The sequence below is a fragment of the Thunnus maccoyii genome, chromosome 24, assembly GCF_910596095.1.
Source record: "Thunnus maccoyii chromosome 24, fThuMac1.1, whole genome shotgun sequence".
NCBI lineage: Eukaryota > Metazoa > Chordata > Actinopteri > Scombriformes > Scombridae > Thunnus > Thunnus maccoyii.
The window spans coordinates 110,248-136,125 of NC_056556.1; the positions used below are offsets into that span (position 1 = coordinate 110,248).

The 25,878-nt window shown below is 44.7% G+C and overlaps 3 protein-coding genes across 3 annotated transcripts; 2 read left to right on the forward strand and 1 right to left on the reverse strand.

The window, feature by feature from the left end:
* The first annotated feature begins 3,456 nt into the window (after nucleotides 1-3,456).
* cavin2b (caveolae associated protein 2b) lies at nucleotides 3,457-17,279 on the forward strand. Its single transcript, XM_042404264.1, has 6 exons — nucleotides 3,457-3,802; nucleotides 4,469-4,609; nucleotides 6,550-6,651; nucleotides 11,808-12,074; nucleotides 15,406-15,558; nucleotides 15,641-17,279. The coding sequence occupies exons 1-6, from the start codon at nucleotides 3,542-3,544 to the stop codon at nucleotides 16,040-16,042; spliced, it is 1,326 nt and encodes a 441-aa protein (XP_042260198.1). The 5' UTR covers nucleotides 3,457-3,541; the 3' UTR covers nucleotides 16,043-17,279.
* A 799-nt stretch (nucleotides 17,280-18,078) lies between these two features.
* Nucleotides 18,079-21,068, forward strand: ebpl (EBP like). The gene is made up of 4 exons (XM_042404296.1): nucleotides 18,079-18,401; nucleotides 18,801-18,870; nucleotides 19,461-19,599; nucleotides 20,523-21,068. Exons 1-4 carry the CDS (start codon nucleotides 18,195-18,197, stop codon nucleotides 20,770-20,772), a joined length of 666 nt encoding a protein of 221 aa, XP_042260230.1. The 5' UTR covers nucleotides 18,079-18,194; the 3' UTR covers nucleotides 20,773-21,068.
* Nucleotides 21,069-21,170: 102 nt separating this feature from the next.
* On the reverse strand, nucleotides 21,171-25,857 carry arl11 (ADP-ribosylation factor-like 11). The gene is made up of 5 exons (XM_042404304.1): nucleotides 25,712-25,857; nucleotides 22,790-22,855; nucleotides 22,565-22,680; nucleotides 22,278-22,455; nucleotides 21,171-21,692 (listed from the first exon to the last, which is right to left on the reverse strand). The coding sequence occupies exons 1-5, from the start codon at nucleotides 25,742-25,744 to the stop codon at nucleotides 21,564-21,566; spliced, it is 522 nt and encodes a 173-aa protein (XP_042260238.1). The 5' UTR covers nucleotides 25,745-25,857; the 3' UTR covers nucleotides 21,171-21,563.
* Nucleotides 25,858-25,878: the final 21 nt, after the last annotated feature.

Here is a 25,878-nt window from a genome sequence, read left to right on the forward strand (position 1 = left end):
GTTAGGAGAAGGATTTTAAATTCTATTCTAGATTTTACAGGAAGCCAATGCAGCGAAGCTAAAATGGGAGAAATGTGGTCTCTTTTTCTAGTTTTAGTCAGAACACGTGCAGCTGCATTCTGGACCAGCTGGAGAGTCTTTAGAGACTTGTTTTAATAAAATCCGATCTTTAAATAAAGTGGATCGATCATATCGGGCTCTTAGATTGTTTACTGTGCCTTCAGTTCAGATTTGAATCGGTGTGTTTGCTCCAATGATTTGTGCTTTGTTTGTCACTGAGGTCTCAGAACATATGAGACAAACTGGTTTTAAACTGTCTGTAGGAAGAATCAACATGTTAGAATCTGTCTGTTCTTGATTAAAAGCTGTTCTCACTGTCTACTTTTCTCCTTTTAGAGCACACCATGTGAAATTACTTTTCTCTGACTCGCTTATTTCTTCTTCTGTTGTTATTGGCGGGTGGATCCAGTGTTTAGATGTGTTGCTTCCACCTGCTCTGCTGGAGTTTGACCACAGTTATCAGTCTGTGTTGATGTTGAATAAGCTGTTCCTTCTTCTTCCTCCTAACACGCACATTTGAAGTCTGAATAATGTTTCATATATGTCATTTATGATGTCTAATGTGTACGTTTACTGCTGATACTTTAACTACAAACACTATATTAAAGTTGACCCAGTTTGGATTAATGTAGCAGCAGCAACACAACGTCAGGTTACTGGGAACCAGTTTAACACACAACAAGTTTCAGCTACAAACTGTCACAGATCTTTAGTTTCCTGCACGAAACATTCAAAACATACAAAGTTATTAACAATCAACAACAAACTGTGACATGTACGTTTAAAAAGAGTCGATTATAACAAGCTTTAGTTTCTGTAAATAATAAAAAAATAACACAAAAATAACACAAACCCCCCCCCCCCCCCCCCCCCCACACACACACACAGTAACACACACACACACACAGTAACACACACACACACACACACACACAGTAACACACACACACACACACAGTAACACACACACACACACACATACACACAGACACACACACACACACACACACACACACAGTAACACACACACAGACACACACAGTAACACACACACACACACACACACACACACAGTAACACACACACACACACACACACAGTAACACACACACACACACACATACACACAGACACACACACACACACACACACACAGTAACACACACACAGACACACACAGTAACACACACACACACACACACACAGTAACACACACAGTAACAAACACACACACACACACACACACACACACACAGTAACACACACACACACACACACACAGTAACACACACACACACACAGTAACACACACACACACACACACAGTACCACACACACACACAGTAACACACACACACACACACACACACACACACACACACACACAGTAACACACACACACACAGTAACACACACACACAGTAACACACACACACACACACACACAGTAACACACACACACACAGTAACACACACACACACACACACACACACACACAGTAACACACACACACACACACACACACAGACACACACACACACACAGTAACACACACACACACACACACACACACACACACACACAGTAACACACACACACACACACAGTAACACACACAGTAACACACACAGTAACACACACACACACACACAGTAACACACACACACACACACACACACAGTAACACACACAGTAACAAACACACACACACACACACACACACAGTAACACACACAGTAACACACACACACACACACACACACACAGTAACACACACACACACACACACACACACACACAGTAACACACACAGTAACAAACACACACACACACAGTAACACACACAGTAACACACACACACACACACACACAGTAACACACACACACACACACACAGTAACACACACACACACACAGTAACACACACAGTAACACACACACACACACACACACACACACACAGTAACACACACACACACACATACACACAGACACACACACACACACACACACACACACACACACAGTAACACACACACACACACACACACACACAGTAACACACACAGTAACAAACACACACACACACACACACACACACACACACACACACACAGTAACACACACACACACACACACACACAGTAACACACACACACACACAGTAACACACACACACACACACAGTAACACATACACACACACACAGTAACACACACACACACACACTAACAGAGTAATGAGTTTATCTTTCTGGTTCTCTCTTCTAACAGTTTTACAAAGATTTTACTGACATGTTTGTTTGTTTGTTTGTTTGTTTGTTTATTTGTTTGTTGCCTCTCTGAGTCACATGACCTGACTTGTGATGTCAGACTGTCTGCTGGTTCAGAAACTCTTCTATTGATGAAAAAGTTCCTGTGACATCATCAAGCTGCTCTTTCAACAAACTTTTCACCAAACTCCATTCAAATCTGTCGCACTTTAAAATGTGTTGTTTACAAACAAACACACAGACAAACAGTGAAAACCTCCATGATTGAGGAAACAAACAACCAGAAAGCCAGTCGGTCGGTCAGTCACTGATGTGTTTTCATGTTTTAATACTTTAATTCATTAATGTTGTGATTTATTTATTCTGGTTGGAGATGTTCAAAACAAACCAGTTTTTATGAAGAGAGACGTGAACACAAAGAGAGGAAAAGATGTGACCTCACCCTCAAAACATGCAACACATACACCGCTGTCGTCATGGTAACAGAGCCCTCCCCTCTGGGTGTGGGTGAGTGAGCTGCAGAGAGAGAGCGACAGCGTTAACCCCTTCACTGCAGCTCAGAGTCCCAACAACAGCTGATCAATACTCCATAACAACATCTGCCTGTCAATCAGCTGATCAATACTCCATAACAACATCTGCCTGTCAATCAGCTGATCAATACTCCATAACAACATCTGCCTGTCAATCAGCTGATCAATACTCCATAACAACATCTGCCTGTCAATCAGCTGATCAATACTCCATAACAACATCTGCCTGTCAATCAGCTGATCAATACTCCATAAGAACATCTGCCTGTCAATCAGCTGATCAATACTCCATAACAACATCTGCCTGTCAATCAGCTGATCAATACTCCATAACAACATCTTCTATTTGTTTTTATTTGTAGATTAATTGTTTTTAATATTTTAATTGTTTTCTAATTAAATGATTTTCTGAATCCTGAAAGTAAAACTAGGAGACGTTAAAGGTGCAGTTCGCCCGTTTAGCTGCAGGGTTAGTGTGTCTGTGGGAGTGAAGGAGTTAACAGGTTAACAGGCGTCTCCAGTCCAGGAAGTTAGATGGAAAGTGTCGGTCTGAGCCAACCAATCAGAGCCCAGCACACACACACACACACACACACACACACACACACACACACAGAGCTCAGTGTTTCAGACTCTCAGCAGCAGTTTGGGAGAGTTTGTTTCTTGTCGTCTCTGATGTTCGACGGCGTTCAGGCTGACAAGATCATGGTGACCACTGAGACCCACCAGAGTCAGGACCTGATGGTCCCCCCTGAGATCCAGGACCTCCAGGAACAGCTCCAGAACCAGAACCAGAGCCAGGAGGGCCAGGAGGACCAGGCCTCCCCTCTGGAGAAAATAGGGCAAGGCCCTGTGAACGCCATCACGGTCCTCACACTACTCGACAAGCTGGTCAACATGCTGGACGCCGTGCAGGAAAACCAGCACAAGATGGAGGTGAGTGAGGGGCAGGGCCACACCCACCTGGACAGCCAGTCTGTGAGACAGAGTCCAGTACAGACGTGTCCAGTACAGACGTGTCCAGTACAGACGTGTCCAGTACAGACGTGTCCAGTACAGACGAGTCCAGTACAGACGAGTCCAGTACAGACGTGTCCAGTACAGACGTGTCCAGTACAGACGTGTTCAGTACAGACGTGTTCAGTACAGACGTGTCCAGTTCAGACGTGTCCAGTACAGACGTGTCCAGTACAGACCTGTCCAGTACAGACGTGTCCAGTACAGACGTGTCCAGTACAGACGTGTTCAGTACAGACTCTATTATTTAACTTCAGCTACGGACTTACAAACATTTACTGTTCTCATGTCAGTAGATGTTATCTTGAGCTTCTCTGTGAATATTTGCGGTTTTGATCGTTTCACTTGTCTCTCTCTGGCTTTTCCTTAAAACTGGTTCAGAAACACGTTCTGCAGCTGCAGATTTAAACGTTTCCAAAAGCCAAAAACTCTTTGATGTTTTTAACAAAAGCTGGAAACTGCAGACATCCTGTTTCTATTGTTTGAAAGGTTACAGGAGGATCTGTGAACACATGTCAGAGCAGGTCCATTCACACCAACAGGTAAACACACACAGCTGACTAGTGATTGGCTGGTTGTTCTCAGGTGCATCAGGTGGAGATGGAGGGCGTGGTCAGAGGGATCCAGGCTGATATGACCAAACTGTCCAAGAGTCACAGTCACACCTCCAACACCGTCAGCAAGCTGCTGGACAAGAGCCGCAAGCTGTCCGTCACCATGAAGGAGGTAACACACCTGTCACCTGACATCACACCTGTCACCTTACACCTGTCACTTGATAACTGACATCACACCTGTCACCTGACATCATACCTGTCACCTTACACCTGTCACCTGATAACTGACATCACACCTGTCACCTGACATCACACCTGTCACCTGACATCATACCTGTCACCTTACACCTGTCACCTGATAACTGACATCACACCTGTCACCTGACATCACACCTGTCACCTGACATCACACCTGTCACCTTACACCTGTCACCTGATAACTGACATCACACCTGTCACCTGACATCATACCTGTCACCTGACATCATACCTGTTACCTGACATCATACCTGTCATCTGACATCATACCTGTCACCTGACATCATACCTGTCATCTGACATCACACCTGTCACCTGACATCACACCTGTCACCTTACACCTGTCACCTGACACCTGACATCACACCTGTTACCTGGCATCATACCTGTCACCTGTCACCTGACACCTGATGTCACACCTGTCACCTGACGTCACACCTGTCACCTGACATTACAACTGTCACCTGACATTACAACTGTCACCTGACATTACAACTGTCACCTGACATCATACCTGTCACCTGACACCTGACATCACACCTGTCACCTGACACCTGACATCACACCTGTCACCTGATAACTGACATCACACCTGTCACCTGACATCATACCTGTCACCTGACATCATACCTGTTACCTGACATCATACCTGTCATCTGACATCATACCTGTCACCTGACATCATACCTGTCATCTGACATCACACCTGTCACCTGACATCACACCTGTCACCTTACACCTGTCACCTGACACCTGACATCACACCTGTTACCTGGCATCATACCTGTCACCTGTCACCTGACACCTGATGTCACACCTGTCACCTGACGTCACACCTGTCACCTGACATTACAACTGTCACCTGACATTACAACTGTCACCTGACATTACAACTGTCACCTGACATCATACCTGTCACCTGACACCTGACATCACACCTGTCACCTGACACCTGACATCACACCTGTCACCTGATAACTGACATCACACCTGTCACCTGACACCTGACATCACACCTGTCACCTGATAACTGACATCACACCTGTCACCTGACATCACACCTGTCACCTGACATCACACCTGTCACCTGACATTACAACTGTCACCTGACATCACACTTGTCACCTGTCACCTGACATCACACCTGTCACCTGACATCATACCTGTCACCTGACATTACAACTGTCACCTGACATCATACCTGTCACCTGACATCACACCTGTCACCTGACATTACACCTGTCACCTGACATTACAACTGTCACCTGACATCACACTTGTCACCTGTCACCTGACATCACACCTGTCACCTGACATTACAACTGTCACCTGACATCATACCTGTCACCTGACATCATACCTGTCACCTGACACCTGACATCATACCTTCACCTGACATTACAACTGTCACCTGACATCATACCTGTCACCTGACATTACAACTGTCACCTGACATCATACCTGTCACCTGACATCACACCTGTCACCTGACATTACAACTGTCACCTGACATCACACCTGTCACCTGACATCATACCTGTCACCTGACATTACAACTGTCACCTGACATCATACCTGTCACCTGACATCACACCTGTCACCTGACATTACAACTGTCACCTGACATCACACCTGTCACCTGACATTACAACTGTCACCTGACATCATACCTGTCACCTGACATCACACTTGTCACCTGACACCTGACATCATACCTGTCACCTGACATCATACCTGTCACCTGACATCATACCTGTCACCTGACATTACAACTGTCACCTGACATCATACCTGTCACCTGACATCATACCTGTCAGCTGTCACCTACATGAAGTCTTTGTTATGTTTCAGGTGCGTGATAAGATGGAGCGTCAGGGCGTCCAGGTGAGGAAGCTGGAGGCGAATCACGACCACCTGATCCACAGGAACAACTTCAAAGTGCTGATCTTCCAGGTGAGCTGATGACATCATGCTGTACTCGTCACTCGTTCAGTTTTCAGGTTTTCAGGTTTCAGGCCTTATTTGGTCTCAGCTGCTGCAGGAGGTGAAGTGGAAATGTGTGTGTGTGTGTGTGTGTGTGTGTGTGTGTGTGTGTGTGTGTGTGTGTGTGTGTGTGTGTGTGTGTGTGTGCAGAGTGAACTGGTCATCATGTGGTTTGGTTGTCATGGTTACAACAGGAGTGTAACAACACAGTGCGATCATGAAGCCAGTACTTGTCTCTACAGTCACAACACTGTATAATGAAAACTTTATAATAAAACTACAGTTACAGAAAGTAAATCTGCGTTTTATAAGCAGCTCGTTAGCAGCACAGTGTGTATCATGTGTGTAACATGTATGTCTATTGTATGTGTGTGTGTTGTTGTACAGCTGTTGACTGTATTTCTGGCATCTCTCACCGACACTAAACATTCCCGTCCTCCCAGAATTCCCAGCATTCCTCAGTGGGTGTGGGTCTGTGCCTGCTTCCTTCAGCTCCTGTTTATGAGTCAGTTCAATACAATTCAATTCAAAGGAGTTTTATTAGCAACCATAAAGCACAGTATTGCCAAACAGATTGTACAACGTAGTACAAACAGGGGAAAGTACAGTATTTAACATACAAACAGTAAAACGTTATGTTAACATTATTTTTTTAAAAAAAGGTTAGGGGTTAGTAAGAACAGGAAGCTGAACATAACTGATGGATATCAGCGACAATAATAATAATAATAGCTGTGGTAGCAGTTTGAAAAAGGAAGGTAGAAAGACTCTGTAGCTCTCTCTGTGCTCTACCAACAGGACTGATATTTTGTTTATGTTGGTTATGTGGTCAAATTCAGGATGCTTGTATTTGAATTTGGGAATATATATGCGTTCTGTTAGAAAATGCAGCTCTGTCTCGACTCGTCTCCCGTGTACAGCTGGCTGATCTGCTCCTCTTTAGGAAGGATGTTTTGTATGGGTTCACTGAGTCTGGACTTTGTTAAGGTAGTTCTTTGTTTAGTGTCAGTACTGTGGTCAGTAATCTGCCACACTGTACCGTCTTTTTTTCTGCATTTTGCTTTGTGCTTTTGTTTGTGTTCCAGTTGGTGTAGTTGTGTTTCTGGTGTGTTATAATGTGGTTGTTCTCAGACTGGTCCTGAGGCAGAACAGGGTTAGAAAGTGAACTAAGTGTCAGGACCAGCTGAGTGAGAGGACTCTTGTCTTTGCTCAGCTCTTGGCACTGCAGGGCTTTGTAGTGGGAGAACTGGGGGGGGGTCGCTGGTTTTTAAATGAAGCCAGTATTTAATTGCTCTTTTTTGGCCTAATTCAGCTCTGCAGGTGTTTGTGGTTCTTCTGTGCACCTGGTACTAAGCAGCGGTGTGTACAACTCTAAATCTTGAGATTGTATTGGGTGCACAGTTGTGCTAAAGACTAAACAACCAAAACAAAACAACAGCACTCACTAATCCATCTTCTTGTGTTTTTATATTGTGGACAGATAGAATCAATGATACGATACGTACAGTAGAATCGTTGACATATGTTGATATGATACGTACAGTAGAAACATAAATATGATACGTACAGTAGAAACATAAATATGATACGTACAGTAGAAACATAAATATGATACGTACAGTAGAAACGTTGATATGATACATACAGTAGAAACATAAATATGATACATACAGTAGAAACATAAATATGATACGTACAGTAGAAACATAAATATGATACATACAGTAGAAACGTTGATATGATACATACAGTAGAAACATTGATGTATGTATGTATGATTTCTTGATATTAAACAGCTTACTGCTGTGGAAGTGTGGTGTTGTTTGTCTCTGTCTTTTTTATAAACAGTAATTTGGCTGTGGTCAGACGGAGGGGTCAATGGTTTACCTGTGAATGCGCTGAGAGAGAAAGGATCTAGCATGTTATCAATTGTGCTGTTGCCAAGATGTGAGCAAAAAGTATGTCTACCTAAAGAGTCTCCTACCGTACAGACCCAGGCTTTGACAGAGCTACAGGAGGTCTCTGCCATTCTTGTTGACCTGTGGGTCAGAGTTGTAACGGAGAAGTTTAGTTATGTTTTGTGGGAAGTTTTGTCCAAATAAATGAATGCTACCTAGATCTGTATTGTAGTCAGGTCAAAGAGCCAGTACGTGCATTCAGGTCCCCACAGATTAGCACACCTCCCTGGGCCTAGAAGCTGCAGATCTGCTCATGCAGGAGGGAGAAGATATCTTCATCATAGTATGGTGAGTCACATGGAAGAATGGAGACAGCACATAGGAATATGTCTGTTGGAGGGTTAATGATGTCTTGTTGTATTTTAAGCCATATGTGTGAGTGTTCATATTTTATAAGGGTAATGTAATTTGATATTTCTTCTTTGTACCAGATAATAATCCCTCCTGAATCTCTCCCTCTTTTAACGGCAGGGAGTTTGATGACTGAATGATTTCTTTGTAGTTTGGGGGACAGTGAGTGACAGAACCTGATCTACACCAGCTCTCTTGGAGGATGATGATGTTTGTGTCTTTGGTGTTTTCTCTGAATTCAAAGGATACACTCACACTGTTGTGATGCCAGAGATATACTCTTTATTTTTCAGTAATGATCAATAACAAATAGGCTAACTCATTCTGCATGATAAAAAAGTAGTAATAATAGCTTTATTGTCTAAAACCTCAACTGATTAGTCGACCAGCAAACTAAGAAAAGAAAGCGCTAACTGAAAGAGGATAGTAGTTAAAGTTTTAGTTAAGGTGTTAAATTCTCTTTTTTACACAGTACAAATAATGAACTTTTTGTAAACATTAGTGGTTATTATAGAACTTGAAACTAGCACTTGGCTCATTAGTCAGACAGTGGTGCATATGAATAGTGATCATGACCCTTTAAAGTATCACTTAGCTCATCAGTCTGGTACATATGAGACTGAGCCGGTGTTTGATCTCTCTCAAGACAGCAGTACTGCCAGTGCTGGTTGATGTCATCAGTGCATCAGCGTAGCTCCTCTGCTCTGGGTGCTGGGCCTGGTGTTGGACAGGACTAGAAGGATGTGGTGCAGGGTGAGGCCTGGTGAATGTGGGTGGGGTGGATCTCTGGTCCTGGGGTAGCTGCATTGTGGATGAGGTGGTGGAGGGTAGTAGGGGCCAGCGGGGTGTGGGCTGGGTTTCTGAGGTGGTGAAAGCTCCAGGCTGGCTGCGTGGAAACTGGGTCATCTGCTGGTCCTAGGGGGAGGTCCTGTCCTTCAGTGTGAAAGTGCTGACAGTATCCTTGTGGAGGTGAACATGGTCATAGAGATTATGGATGTTGAGGGTAGGGTGGTGGGCCAGGTGAACGACTGTAGATGTTGAGGGTAGGGTGGTGGGCCAGGTGGACGACTGTAGATGTTGAGGGTAGGGTGGTGGGCCAGGTGGACGACTGTAGATGTTGAGGGTAGGGTGGTGGGCCAGGTGGATGACTGTAGATGTTGAGGGTAGGGTGGTGAGCCAGGTGGATGACTGTAGATGTTGAGGGTAGGGTGGTGGGCCAGGTGGACAACTGTAGATGTTGAGGGTAGGGTGGTGGGCCAGGTGGACGACTGTAGATGTTTAGGGTAGGGTGGTGAGCCAGGTGGACGACTGTAGATGCTGAGGGTAGGGTGGTGGGCCAGGCGGACGACTGAGGTTGGTGGGCCAGGTGAACGACTGAGGTTGGTGGGCCAGGTGAACGACTGTTGATGTTGAGGGTAGGGTGGTGGGCCAGGTGAACGACTGTTGATGTTGAGGGTAGGGTGGTGGGCCAGGTGGACGACTGTACATGTTGAGGGTAGGGTGGTGGGCCAGGTGGACGACTGAGGTTGGTGGGCCAGGTGGACGACTGTAGATGTTGAGGGTAGGGTGGTGGGCCAGGTGGACAACTGTAGATGTTGAGGGTAGGGTGGTGGGCCAGGTGGATGACTGTAGATGTTGAGGGTAGGGTGGTGGGCCAGGCGGACGACTGTAGATGTTGAGGGTAGGGTGGTGGGCCAGGTGGACAACTGTAGATGTTGAGGGTAGGGTGGTGGGCCAGGTGGATGACTGTACATGTTGAGGGTAGGGTGGTGGGCCAGGTGGACATTTGGCATGAGGGCACATCCACGGGAGATATCAGCATTTATCCTCTGGATTGTGTCAGGATGGTGTAGACAATGATCTTGGAGGAGGGAAAGGTCTGTGTAGCTCTCTCTGTGCTACCTGCTGTAGTCTCAGGTCATTACTACTTGTGTGTATTATAATGTGGCTAAGTTGACCCAAGGTGGACTCAGTGAGCAGCTGGAGGGCCTTGTTAGTGCTCCAGATTTTACTAACTTTGTGTCCATGGAAAAATGGTCCTCTTTAACAAATTTTGAGTCTATTAGAATAACAATGTCAGCATCACTGGATATCTCTCCAGATGTCTTACTAGGCCTGCTGGTAGTGGCCTCCCTTTGTGAGTCTGTGGTAGAGAGGGTGGGGGTGGGTGATGGCCTGGTATGGAGGTAGAGAGCTGTGGTGCAGAGTGAGGGGAGCTGTTGGTGGTGATGGAGGGTTGTTGTTGTCTGTCTCTGAGACTCTGGAGCTGGTCCTTCAGGCTGAGGATGGTTTGCTCTATCAGTCCCTCTCTCATATCAGTGAGATCTCTCCTCATAGCTGCAGCTCCTCCCTTGCAGCGTAGCCTTTCTCTGTGGAAGCTCTCAGCTCTGCTTCCTGGTCTTCATCTTCCTGCATGTTTTTTGTTTCTCTCTGAACTTTATCTTCTTACAGACACTTTTTATCACACTAACCTCAGTTTACACCTTCACAGGGACACAAGTATGAGGACAGGATGTTCACATACTTGTGTCTATACTATATCCTGCACACCACCATATGGACAGAAGTATGTGTCCAGAGATTTGATGAAGGAAAGACTGATGATAAAAGTCTTCCAACTTTGTGTGTGCAGCTTGATCCTGTTTCAGCATGACACAAAGTCTGGCTGTCCACATACTTTAAGGTTCCCCTCAAGTTCCCCTGAGGTTCCACTAAGGTTCAGTTAAGGAAATTCCACCAGCTTCCTTATGTTCCACTGACGTTCTCCTGTGTTTACTCCTGACGTTCTCTTGACATTCCCCTGATGTTCTCCTGCAGGAGGAGAACGAGATTCCATCCAGCGTCTTCGTGAAGGATCCTCCTCCGTACCCTCGTGACGAGATTTTGGAGGAAGGCGATGAGTCAGCGCCAGGTGTCATTGACGGTAACCGGGCCCAGGAGGGCGGGCTCAGCACCATTGACCTATCATCTGATGAGGACGTTGGGCTGGAGGCGGAGCCAGAGGAGGAGGAGCCATGGCCTCAAGATTTGGAGAACATGGAGAAGTCGAGAGCTGAGAAACTTAAACGCTCCAGTCTGAAGAAGGTAAGAACTACAGACAGGTGAGCAGACAGACAGGTGTAACCGTCTCTCTCTCTGCAGGTAGACAGACAGGTGTAACCGTCTCTCACTCTACAGGTAGACAGACAGGTGTAACCGTCTCTCTCTCTGCAGGTAGACAGACAGGTGTAACCGTCTCTCTCTCTGCTGGTAGACAGACAGGTGTAACCGTCTCTCTCTCTACAGGTAGACAGACAGGTGTAACCGTCTCTCTCTCTACGGGTAGACAGACAGGTGTAACCGTCTCTCTCTCTACAGGTGGACAGACAGGTGTAACCGTCTCTCTCTCTACAGGTGGACAGACAGGTGTAACTGTCTATCTCTCTACAGGTGGACAGACAGGTGTAACCGTCTCTCTCTCTGCTGGTAGACAGACAGGTGTAACCGTCTCTCTCTCTACAGGTGGACAGACAGGTGTAACCGTCTCTCTCTCTGCTGGTAGACAGACAGGTGTAACTGTCTCTCTCTCTGCTGGTAGACAGACAGGTGTAACCGTCTCTCTCTCTACAGGTGGACAGACAGGTGTAACCGTCTCTCTCTCTGCTGGTAGACAGACAGGTGTAACCATCTCTCTCTCTATAGGTAGACAGACAGGTGTAACCGTCTCTCTCTCTACAGGTGGACAGACAGGTGTAACCGTCTCTCTCTCTACGGGTAGACAGACAGGTGTAACCGTCTCTCACTCTGCTGGTAGACAGACAGGTGTAACTGTCTCTCTCTCTATAGGTAGACAGACAGGTGTAACCGTCTCTCTCTCTACGGGTGGACAGACAGGTGTAACTGTCTCTCTCTCTGCTGGTAGACAGACAGGTGTAACTGTCTCTCTCTCTATAGGTAGACAGACAGGTGTAACCGTCTCTCTCTCTACGGGTGGACAGACAGGTGTAACCGTCTCTCTCTCTGCTGGTAGACAGACAGGTGTAACTGTCTCTCTCTCTATAGGTAGACAGACAGGTGTAACCGTCTCTCTCTCTACGGGTGGACAGACAGGTGTAACTGTCTCTCACTCTACGGGTAGACAGACAGGTGCAACCGTCTCTCTCTCTACGGGTAGACAGACAGGTGTAACCGTCTCTCTCTCTGCAGGTAGACAGACAGGTGTAACCGTCTCTCTCTCTACGGGTAGACAGACAGGTGTAACCGTCTCTCTCTCTGCAGGTAGACAGACAGGTGTAACCGTCTCTCTCTCTGCAGGTAGACAGACAGGTGTAACCGTCTCTCTCTCTACAGGTGGACAGACAGGTGTAACCGTCTCTCTCTCTACAGGTAGACAGACAGGTGTAACCGTCTCTCTCTCTACGGGTAGACAGACAGGTGTAACCGTCTCTCTCTCTACAGGTGGACAGACAGGTGTAACCGTCTCTCTCTCTACAGGTGGACAGACAGGTGTAACTGTCTATCTCTCTACAGGTGGACAGACAGGTGTAACCGTCTCTCTCTCTGCTGGTAGACAGACAGGTGTAACCGTCTCTCTCTCTACAGGTGGACAGACAGGTGTAACCGTCTCTCTCTCTGCTGGTAGACAGACAGGTGTAACTGTCTCTCTCTCTGCTGGTAGACAGACAGGTGTAACCGTCTCTCTCTCTACAGGTGGACAGACAGGTGTAACCGTCTCTCTCTCTGCTGGTAGACAGACAGGTGTAACCGTCTCTCACTCTACGGGTAGACAGACAGGTGTAACCATCTCTCTCTCTATAGGTAGACAGACAGGTGTAACCGTCTCTCTCTCTACGGGTGGACAGACAGGTGTAACTGTCTCTCACTCTACGGGTAGACAGACAGGTGCAACCGTCTCTCTCTCTACGGGTAGACAGACAGGTGTAACCGTCTCTCTCTCTGCAGGTAGACAGACAGGTGTAACCGTCTCTCTCTCTACGGGTAGACAGACAGGTGTAACCGTCTCTCTCTCTACGGGTAGACAGACAGGTGTAACCGTCTCTCTCTCTGCAGGTAGACAGACAGGTGTAACCGTCTCTCTCTCTACGGGTAGACAGACAGGTGTAACCGTCTCTCTCTCTGCAGGTAGACAGACAGGTGTAACCGTCTCTCTCTCTACGGGTAGACAGACAGGTGTAACCGTCTCTCTCTCTGCAGGTAGACAGACAGGTGTAACCGTCTCTCTCTCTGCAGGTAGACAGACAGGTGTAACCGTCTCTCTCTCTGCCGGTAGACAGACAGGCGTAACCGTCTCTCTCTCTACAGGTAGACAGACAGGTGTAACCGTCTCTCTCTCTGCCGGTAGACAGACAGGCGTAACCGTCTCTCTCTCTACAGGTAGACAGACAGGCGTAACCGTCTCTCTCTCTACAGGTAGACAGACAGGTGTAACCGTCTCTCTCTCTGCAGGTAGACAGACAGGCGTAACCGTCTCTCTCTCTGCAGGTAGACAGACAGGCGTAACCGTCTCTCTCTCTACAGGTAGACAGACAGGCGTAACCGTCTCTCTCTCTACAGGTAGACAGACAGGTGTAACCGTCTCTCTCTCTATAGGTAGACAGACAGGTGTAACCGTCTCTCTCTCTGCAGGTTGACAGACAGGTGTAACCGTCTCTCTCTCTACAGGTGGACAGACAGGTGTAACCGTCTCTCTCTCTACAGGTAGACAGACAGGTGTAACCGTCTCTCTCTCGACGGGTAGACAGACAGGTGTAACCGTCTCTCTCTCTACAGGTAGACAGACAGGTGTAACTGTCTCTCTCTACGGGTAGACAGACAGGTGTAACCGTCTCTCTCTCTGCAGGTTGACAGACAGGTGTAACCGTCTCTCTCTCTACAGGTAGACAGACAGGTGTAACTGTCTCTCTCGCTACAGGTAGACAGACAGGTGTAACCGTCTCTCTCTCTATAGGTAGACAGACAGGTGTAACTGTCTCTCTCTCTACAGGTAGACAGACAGGTGTAACTGTCTCTCTCTCTACAGGTAGACAGACAGGTGTAACCGTCTCTCTCTCTACAGGTAGACAGACAGGTGTAACCGTCTCTCTCTCTATAGGTAGACAGACAGGTGTAACTGTCTCTCTCTCTGCTGGTAGACAGACAGGTGTAACTGTCTCTCTCTCTACAGGTAGACAGACAGGTGTAACCGTCTCTCTCTCTGCTGGTAGACAGACAGGTGTAACCGTCTCTCTCTCTACAGGTGGACAGACAGGTGTAACCGTCTCTCTCTCTACAGGTAGACAGACAGGTGTAACCGTCTCTCTCTCTACAGGTAGACAGACAGGTGTAACTGTCTCTCTCTCTACAGGTAGACAGACAGGTGTAACCGTCTCTCTCTCTGCTGGTAGACAGACAGGTGTAACCGTCTCTCTCTCTACAGGTGGACAGTCTGAAGAAGGCGTTCTCCAAACAGAACATTGAGAAGAAAATGACGAAGATCGGAACAAAGATTGTTTCTATGGAACAACGAGAGAAGATCAAACAGAAAACCTCCAGCCTGAAGGTCTCACCTCTGACCTTCAGCATTAGGAAGGTAACCTATGACCTCTGACCTCTGACCTGTGTGACCTTTATGATCTGTGTGACCTCTGACCTCTGATCTGTGTATGTTTCAGCCTCGCAGCAGCTCTGACTCTCAGCCTCCAGAAGACTCGGCTCAGACCGGGGAGTCTCTGCCTGCTGAGGCCCAAATTCAGCTCTCCCCGCTGGGCAGCACCGACCAGGAGGTCCCCTTCACTGAGGTCCACGCCCAGCTGGCCCCGGCCGAGCAGGAGGAGGACAAGGAGGTGAAAGAGGAGAGGGAGGTGAAAGAGGAGATGAAGGAGGTGAAAGAGGAGGAGGAGGTGAATGAGGAGGAGGTGAAGAGGGAGGAGGAGGTGAAGGAGGTGAAAGAGGAGGAGGAGGAGGAGTTGTCAGGTATGGAGGCGAACCTGTCAGTGATGTCAGAGGAGGTCAGCCAGGCGTACGCTCTGTCGTCCACTCTGCCTCAGGAGGAGAAGGAGGAGGAGGGTTATTAAACCTAATGTGATCAGTCACAGTCCAGATCTGATTTATCATGTAATCAATACATGTATCTGTCACTGATAAACACACAAACACACACACGCACACACCCACAGAAACACATTTAACATTCTTCAATGATTGTTCTCTCTAAACTCAGAGATGCGTGTTTTTATTCTCGTTGACTGATGTAAACCTGATATCTGATAAACATGGTGCTAAACACAAAACGTTCCTCTAACGTTCCCCCAACTGTCTCCTCAAGTGCCCCTAAACTTCCTACTAATGTTCCCCCATGGTTCCCTTGAAGTTCCCCCTAGATCCTCTAACATTCCCCTGGGGTTGCCACATGTTTCTCTAATGTTCTTCAAGTTCCCTCTAACATCCAACGGTTCCACTAATGTTCCCCTGACTGACTCTTCAGGTTCCCCTGAGCGTTCCTCCAAGGCTCCTCAAAGGCTCCTATAACATTCCTCTAAGGTTAAACTAAGGTTCCTTTAAGGTTCTCCTGAGGTTCCCCAAAGTTCCCTCTAACAGTCCCCTGGGATTTACCAAAGGTTTCTTTAATGTTCCTCTCAGGTTCTCCTGGGGTTCCCCAGAGTTCCCTCTAACAGTCCCCTGGGATTTACCAAAGGTTTCTCTAACATTCCTCTAAGGTTCCCCTGAAGTTCTTGTGTTGCTGCTTTGCACTTTTAAATATCTGAAACACGTTCCTGATGTTCTGATGTTATTTCTTTTGTCTGATCGACAGATTCAGTGTTTTGATAGAAATTGTAAGAACTGATTGTTATTAATCAGCTGATTGGGTGGTTTGGGTTCCCTCAGTGTGTGTGTGTGTGTTGATGCTAACTGTATCTTATTTTAGCCTCACTAAATGCTAACTAGCCTGTTGCTAATGCTTGTTAACGAAACAGAAGTGTTAATTAAGTCCTGAACTCAACATTCATAATAAAGCAGTTTGAACTGACTGGAGATATAATAACATATATTAAATATTAGCAGATTTATAATATATATATTATATAATACAATATATCTATTAGCTGTATATCTGATGTGTTTAATATGAACTGTTTAAACTGGTTTATTAGTTTGTTGCTTTCAAGTTTAAACTCGCTGATTTTCTTCTTTTTCTTTTATTGTGAAACTGCTGCCAAAGAACATTTCCTGCTTGACTCATGTTACCTGTCGGACTGTCAGAGACTCACCTGAAGTCTACAAAGAAAAATAAAATCACCACGTCTGTAACTATGTTTCTGTTTCTGTGTTTCATTTCAGCTTCAACAGATCATTTTATATATATATATATATATATATATATAAAATCTCAGTAAAACTGGCTTTTATATAAAGATGTTTCTTTACTCAGTGGAAGAGAGAAATCAATAAAAACAAATGCTGTTAAAGAGATAGTCTGCATTATGTTAATCACAGAGTTTGTAGAAACCTGAAGTCTAGATTAGTCATGGCGGGTCAGACGCAACTTTAGCTAATTTTTTTGTGTTTGCTATAAGAACTACATTTAATATTTCACCAACATATTACCCCACAAACTGTGTTGTTCATGCAGAACGCTGCTGTTCACACTGAGATCACATTCAGACACCTGATTGTGTCTTTCAGTTAATTACAGCTGTTAAGGGGCATCTTCATAGTTTATATGTGCATGTGTAGATAAAATGATGTTTGAGTTCAGTAAATCCTCTGCTGATTTTTTTTTTTTCTTTCTGGGCAAACTGCATCGTTACTAAATGGACCACGTGGTGAGATGAACTGAAGAATTGATCTTTAGATGTGATTGATCAAAGATCAGCTGATGTCAGGATCAATAACAGATTCTCCTCTTCCTCACTTGTAGTTGACTGAACATTAAAATGAACTTAAAGATGGATTTGAGTCTCAGTCAAACTATGTGTGTCTCTGCTGAGACTGGTGACCTTTGACCTCTGAGCTGAAGGGGTGGGGTCAGGGAGTGGGATGTTCTCATTTTCAGCCAATGAGAGTTTGCAGGAGGAGCTTTGAAATAATGTAACCAATAGAGACAGGCGGGGGCGGAGCCTGAGACATCACTCCACATTCACACAGATTGTTAGTACTGCCTGTACTGCAGTCCTCAGAGTATTACTCATAGTACTGCTGCCTCCACAGTACTGTAACCTCGTCCTCATGGACTCTGCAGCCCCCCCTGGTCCTGGTCCTGGTCCTGGCCCTGGTCCCGGTCTCTCTCTGGTCTCGGTGCTGTCTCTTTTGGCATGTAGCATCCAGGTGTTAGCTGCTGTCCTATTGGAGCGCAGGTTTGGGGGGTGGAGTTCTGTGGAGGACAGGTGGACGCTACTGTGGCTCTTCTATGATGTCATCGTCCACCTGACGCTGGTAGGAGGAGTTTCCTTAAACTACGTCTTTCTGTGAAGCTTGTAGTCTGATTTCTAATATTTTGTATATTTCATGTGAAAGTGACTATAGTTATTTTTATTCCACTGACAGTTGAACCGTTTTCAGTCGTCATGAAACAACAAACTGTTTTAATGACTTTAAACATTTTAAACATTTTAAACACTTGACGAGTCTTCAGCTCTTTAACTTGAACTGAACCCTCAGATCTTCATCTGTCAACATGTTCAGCTCTTCTTCAACACGTTGTCCAGTTTTATCTACCTTAAATAACATCAAGTTTATACACCTTCACTTAATACAGTTTCACTTCTCTCACCTGTCTGTCTCTCACCTGTCTGTCTGTACCTGTCTGTCTGTCTCTCACCTGTCTGTCTACAGGAGGGTCCGTTTGTCTACATGTCTCTGGTGGGAACGGTGGAGACGTCTGAGGGTCCTCTGGCTGAACTCTGTGAGTCAAGTCAATCTGTCTCTCTGTACCTGTCTGTCTCTCACCTGTCTGTCTCTCTGTATCTGTCTGTCTCTCACCTGTCTGTCTCTCTGTACCTGTCTGTCTCTCACCTGTCTGTCTCTCTGTACCTGTCTGTCTCTCTGTACCTGTGTACCTGTCTGTCTCTCACCTGTCTGTCTCTCTGTACCTGTGTACCTGTCTCTCACCTGTCTGTCTCTCTGTACCTGTGTACCTGTCTGTCTCTCACCTGTCTGTCTCTCTGTGCCTGTCTGTCTCTCACCTGTCTGTCTCTCACCTGTCTGTCTCTCTGTACCTGTCTGTCTCTCACCTGTCTGTCTCTCTGTACCTGTGTACCTGTCTCTCACCTGTCTGTCTCTCTGTACCTGTGTACCTGTCTGTCTCTCACCTGTCTGTCTCTCACCTGTCTGTCTCTCTGTACCTGTCTGTCTCTCACTTGTCTGTCTCTCTGTACCTGTCTGTCTCTCACCTGTCTGTCTCTCTGTACCTGTGTACCTGTCTGTCTCTCACCTGTCTGTCTCTCTGTACCTGTCTGTCTCTCACCTGTCTGTCTGCATGTGTCTGTCTCTCAGGGAAGGAGTACGGTAAAGCTGACAGTCGCTGGTTAGTTTCTGATCCAACAATTGTTTCTTTGGAGCTTCTGACCGTCGTCCTCGACTCTCTGCTCGCTCTGCTGCTCATACATGCAGTACTACACGGCAAGTACTACAGGTAAGACTGCAACAAGTACTACATGTAATACTGCAACATGTTCAACAGGTCATACTGCAACAGGTACTTCACCACAAGTACTATATGTAATACTGCAACAGGTACTACACCACAAGTACTATATATAATACTGCAACAACTACTACACCACAAGTACTATATGTAATACTGCAACAGGTACTACACCACAAGTACTATATGTAATACTGCAACAACTACTACACCACAAGTACTATATGTAATACTGCAACAACTACTACACCACAAGTACTATATGTAATACTGCAACAGGTACTACACCACAAGTACTATATGTAATACTGCAACAGGTACTACACCGCAAGTACTATATGTAATACTGCAACAACTACTACACCACAAGTACTATATGTAATACTGCAACAACTACTACACCACAAGTACTATATGTAATACTGCAACAGGTACTACACCACAAGTACTATATGTAATACTGCAACAGGTACTACACCACAAGTACTATATGTAATACTGCAACAACTACTACACCACAAGTACTATATGTAATACTGCAACAGGTACTACACCACAAGTACTATATGTAATACTGCAACAGGTACTACACCACAAGTACTATATGTAATACTGCAACAGGTACTACACCACAAGTACTATATGTAATACTGCAACAGGTACTACACCACAAGTACTATATGTAATACTGCAACAGGTACTACACCACAAGTACTATATGTAATACTGCAACAGGTACTACACCACAAGTACTATATGTAATACTGCAACAAGTATTACAGGTCATACAGGATGTAATATTCAAGGTACTACCAGAGTTTGAACCTCCTCGGCCAATCACTGGTGAGCAATATGTAGATATATATATGTATATATGTATACTGTATGTTTACCATCTATGTGTGTTTCAGACACTTCCTGCAGATCAGTCTGAGCGTGTGCGAGCTGTACGGCGGCTGGATGACCTTCTGTCCTGATTGGCTGCTCGGCAGTCCTCACCTGAACACGTCCAGCTGGCTCTACCTGTGGGTCTACCTGGTCTTCTTTAATGGAGTCTGGGTCCTGGTTCCGATTCTGCTGCTGGTCCAGTCCTGGTCCTCTCTGAAGCGACTGCACGCACTCAGACCAGATGACATCACCACAAACAGGAAGAGGACGTAGAGACGCTGTTGACTCACCAGGATGTTTTCAACTGATTACACAATAACAATCAATCAGATCGTTTCTACATTCATCGGCATACCAGCGAGGCCTTTGATGGTGATCACATGATGCCTGACGATGAACACATGATGCCTGACGCCGTCCACATGAACATTGAAAGGGACATTTCAGCTTGATGATAAAATAACTGAAAATATTTCCATAAAGTCTAATTTGACTGAATGAAGTCGGCCATGACAGAAGAAGCTCTGCAGCTGTTCACTCTGACAGGAAAATGTTTGGATTTAATTAACTTCATAAACCAATCAGATTTATATTTTCATGTCTTCAAATAAACTTTTAAAACACAGTCTTAGATTTCTGTCAGCCTCGCTCCATCAGCTGGCAGCCCAACAGCCACAACTATACATTTATTGATTTTTAAAGTCTTTGTTACCAGGCAGAATTCACATGGTAAAACAGCATTCATTGGCTGAAATAATAAATATCAATCACAGTAGAGTCTGAAGGGTTTAAAAAAGCTAAAACAGAAGAAAAATGTTTCTTTAAAGCTGAGATTGCATGTCAGTTTACATCCAAACAGCATGATTGATCGATGTCGTTGACAGAAACATTTTTTATTATTTTTCATATTCATTAAAGGGTGACATTTTATTTTGTCAGTAACGTTTTATTCAATATAAATAACTGTTGAGAATTTTAAAGTTTTTATCATCTTCTCCTTCACATCATTTGCCTCAGTTTGTCCATCCTCATCATAATCCTCCTCTCCTCCCCCACCTCCTCACTCAGCTCTTCTTGATGAGTTTGGCGACAGACATGAAGGCCTGCTGAAGGCCGAGTCCTCTCAGAGCACTGCAGGCCTGAATCTCCCACAACCGGTTGGTGTAACTGGGGAGGTCCAACTGTTTGGAGATCTGAGAGTGAGGAGGGGAAGGAATATGGTCACAGAGGAGGAGGTTTAGGGGGGAGGATAGAGAGATAGATGCAGAAATAATTCTATTCTATTTTTGTTCCCCGACTTGGAAACTCCTTCTGCCCCTGCTCCTCATCCAGAAAACCCCTTTCTGTTCCTGTTCCCTGACTAGGAAACTCCTTCTGTTCCTGTTCCCTGACTAGGAAACTCCTTCTGTTCCTGTTCCCTGACTAGGAAACTCCTTCTGTTCCTGTTCCCTGACTAGGAAACTCCTTCTGTTCCTGTTCCCTGACTAGGAAACTCCTTCTGTTCCTGTTCCCTGACTAGGAAACTCCTTCTGTCCCTGTTCCCTGACTAGGACACTAGCTCCCTAACCAGAATGCCTCTTCCCTCCTTCCTTGCTTTCTAACAAGGATGCGTCCTTGTTTTTTGTATCTGGACAGAGCAGAACTGGTTTATTTTGAGAAGGTTTTGTCTGGACCAACCTTCCTCTCAAACGTTTTGACATTATTATGTTTATCAACAACTGAGGTAACTGGGTTCTTCTTTGCTGATGTCACAGTGCATTGTGGGATGTGTTTCCTACCTCTCGTATGGTCATGGAATTGGGCAGGTCCTTCTTGTTGGCCAGAACCATCAGAGGAACTTGTCGTAACTTCTCATCACTCAGGACCCTCTTCAGGGCCTTCTGGGCCTCTGGGAGCCGGCCTGGATCACTACTGTCCACCACAAAGACCAGGGCCTTACAGTCGTCCAGGTAGTACCTGAAGAAGAAGATTCATCAGTAACGAGAGGACACCAGAGCCTTACAGTCATTCACATAGGGTTAGGGTACCAGAAGAAGCAGATTTGTTTGTTTGGGTTCATGTTTACCTCCAGTTGGGTCTCATGCTCTTTTGTCCTCCGACATCCCAGACAGTCAGAGACGTGTTCTTGTCCAGGTCCAAAGTGCCCACATTGAATCCGACAGTAGGTGACGTGTCCATCACCTGCAGGTTCAGACAGTCAGTCACACCTGGACAAACTCTCATATATTCACTCTCTGCCACTGAGCTTATATCCAACATTACAGTCACTACCTGTGGAGAGAAGTCTCACCTGTCCTGTCAGCAGTTTGGCCAGCAGAGTTGACTTTCCAGCCGAGTCCAAACCCATCAGGATCACCTGAACACACAGGGTAACACACAAGTTAATACACATTAACAGACGTGTTAACTCACATGTTAAAGTTGTGGTTCTGTACATCTCAGAGTTCAGAGACACTTCAGGATGCTCTAAAGAAGAAGATTCATTCATCAGAGACTTTATAAATATATTCAGAAGGTTTCCGTCAAAGCTCCATCTTTTCTACTTTTCTACATAAACGTCCAAATCAGCAGCTGCTTGTGGTTTGGACCAATCGTGGCGTTTGGTGTGGCGACAACTGACGTCATTCAGGTGGAAGATGGACAAATCTCACCTGCCAACAAACACGATGCCAAAGACGAGCAAAACTGTTCCCAAATGTTCCCAAATGTTCCCAAATGTTCCCAAATGTTCCCAAATGAGGTTTGATTCAGTGAGTCAGGAGACATAATCTGCCTCAAACATCAACATCAAACTAGATTTATTTTAACAACATTATTGATGATTTTATTTGTTGCTGATGTTGAGCTGAAAGTTTATTTAACAAAGGTTATTAAATTGAACTCAAGTACAGTATTTTCTTTTTATAGTACTTTGAGTCCTCATGGTTCTCATGTTCAGAAAATACATAAAACATAAGAGCTGAAATACAGTTGTTTCTGTGATCTGCAGGATGCTTTTTATCCAGGAAGTCATTACAGATGACTCTTCACTGCTAGCAGTTTAAATAAATCACATAATTTTCTTTCCCCCCCAACTGTACTGCAAAAAGAACACATAAAACATTGAAAATTGTATTGCAGTTTGCAAAATCAAACATATACAATAATTACAAAAAACCTCTGTGAAATCCTGTGAATGTTGTTTATATAACAGATTAAAATGTTTTCCACCTCATTTCAGTTCACACATAATCTCATCTTCTTCTACCAGTTTCAACTTGTATCACCAGCAGAGCTCTGAGTCTGCTCACATGTTGTAAACATCACATCCTGGTTTCTCTACAGGAACCAGCAGACTGTGGCCTGTAAACACCTGATCCAGGTGCAGAGGTGGATGAAGTACTCAGATCCTTTACTGCAGTAATAGTACTAATACAGCAATGTAAAAATACTCCATTACAAGTAAAAGTCCTGCATGAAAAATCCTCCTGCAGTAAAAGTACATAAGTATTATGAGCTTGATGTAGTTAAAGTATTGCAGTAAAAGTACATAAGTATTATGAGCTTGATGTAGTTAAAGTATTGCAGTAAAAGTACATAAGTATTATGAGCTTGATGTAGTTAAAGTATTGCAGTAAAAGTACATAAGTATTATGAGCTTGATGTAGTTAAAGTATTGCAGTAAAAGTACATAAGTATTATGAGCTTGATGTAGTTAAAGTATTGCAGTAAAAGTACATAAGTATTATGAGCTTGATGTAGTTAAAGTATTGCAGTAAAAGTAGTGGTTTGGTCCCTCTGACTGATATATTATTATATATGACATCATTAGATTATTAATAGTGAAGCATCAGTGTTAGAGCAGCATGTTACTGTTGTAGCTGCTGGAGGTGGAGCTAGTTTACACTACTTTATATACAGTTAGCTAGTTTAGTCCAGTGGTTCCCAACCTAGGGGTCGGGCCCCTCCAAAGGGTCAGCAGATAAATCTGAGGGGTGGTGAGATGATTAATGGGAGAGGAAAGAAGAAAAAACAAAGTTCTGATACACAAATCTGTTTTCAGTTTTTGGACTTTTTCTCTAATCTTTGATTTTTGCTGAAATATTGGATCATTTGAACATTTATTGAAATGAAAGCATGTGAGAAGTTTAGAGGGAAAAATCACTATTTGGTGGAGCTGTTAACAACTCATAGACATGTGAAATGTGACCCCGACTACACACTGCTTTTTGTAAGACGTCAAAAGACAAAAAGGTTGGAAACCACTGGTTTCATCTTTAACAATGTGTTGTATTTTAAAAGCTTGTTATATTATCCATTGTGTCAAATCTTCATCTGAAAAGTAACTAAAGCTGTCAAATAAATGTAGTGGAGTAGAAAGTACAATATTTCCCTCTGAAATGTAGAAAGTAGCATCACATGGAAATACTCCAGTAAAGTACAAGTACCTCTAACTGTACTACAGTACAGTAGTTGAGTAAATGTACTGAGTTACTTTGCAAGACTCTGCAGGTGCAGGAAATGAGCCACAGAAACCTGGATGCTGTTAGAATCATGAGAACCAGGACTGATCCTGTTTCATACTTCAGTTTGATCCAGAACACTTTGTTGTGTGTTTACATGTCGAGGCTTCATGTTCACATTTTGAATCTTTGTTAGTTTTCTGTGGAAACGTTTGTATGTGAAACCATAAAGAACCAGGAGTCACATCCTCAATAACACGACTCTTATCTGTAGACCGTCAGCTGATGTTATTTACAGACAATATTTCACTGTTAAAGTCGTCCGTCTGTGAGCGCTCAGTTTCCATGGCAACCAGCCCGCTACAGTCTGATAACTGAGAGCCCAATGAACCACAGTTTGAATATATTTACATGTATATTACATCATTAAATAATCGCATCATATTACTGAAGTTATGATTCAAGTCCATTAAACATTTTGAATGTTTAACACGTTTATTACATTTTTCTGTGATATATTTTGTTTCTGTGTTCAGTTTGAAGCCAAAGAAATGGCTGAAGAGGAGGAAGAGGAGAGACACAAGATGAAGATACAACCACAACGTGCATCCTGTCTGCTTCAACGTAAACGCCGTTACTGACAGCAGCTGATGATGTCACAGCGGTCTCATGTTCGCTAAACCTTTATTCAGAACAGACAGGAGCCTGTCAGACACAGTGCAGGGCAGCACGCCCAGTGAACTCTGTTCAGGTGAGGTAGTTAAAGTTACCTGAGGAGAGGTGGAGCTGCGAGCCTGACCCATCACTCTTCTTCTGCTGTTTTATCCTTTAAACTGTTTTCTTCTTCTTCTGCGGTGGAGTCACAACATCCAAACATCAGACAGATGAGCCCTCTGCTCTGAGCTCTGTGTTCAACTGAAACTCACCTGTCTAACAT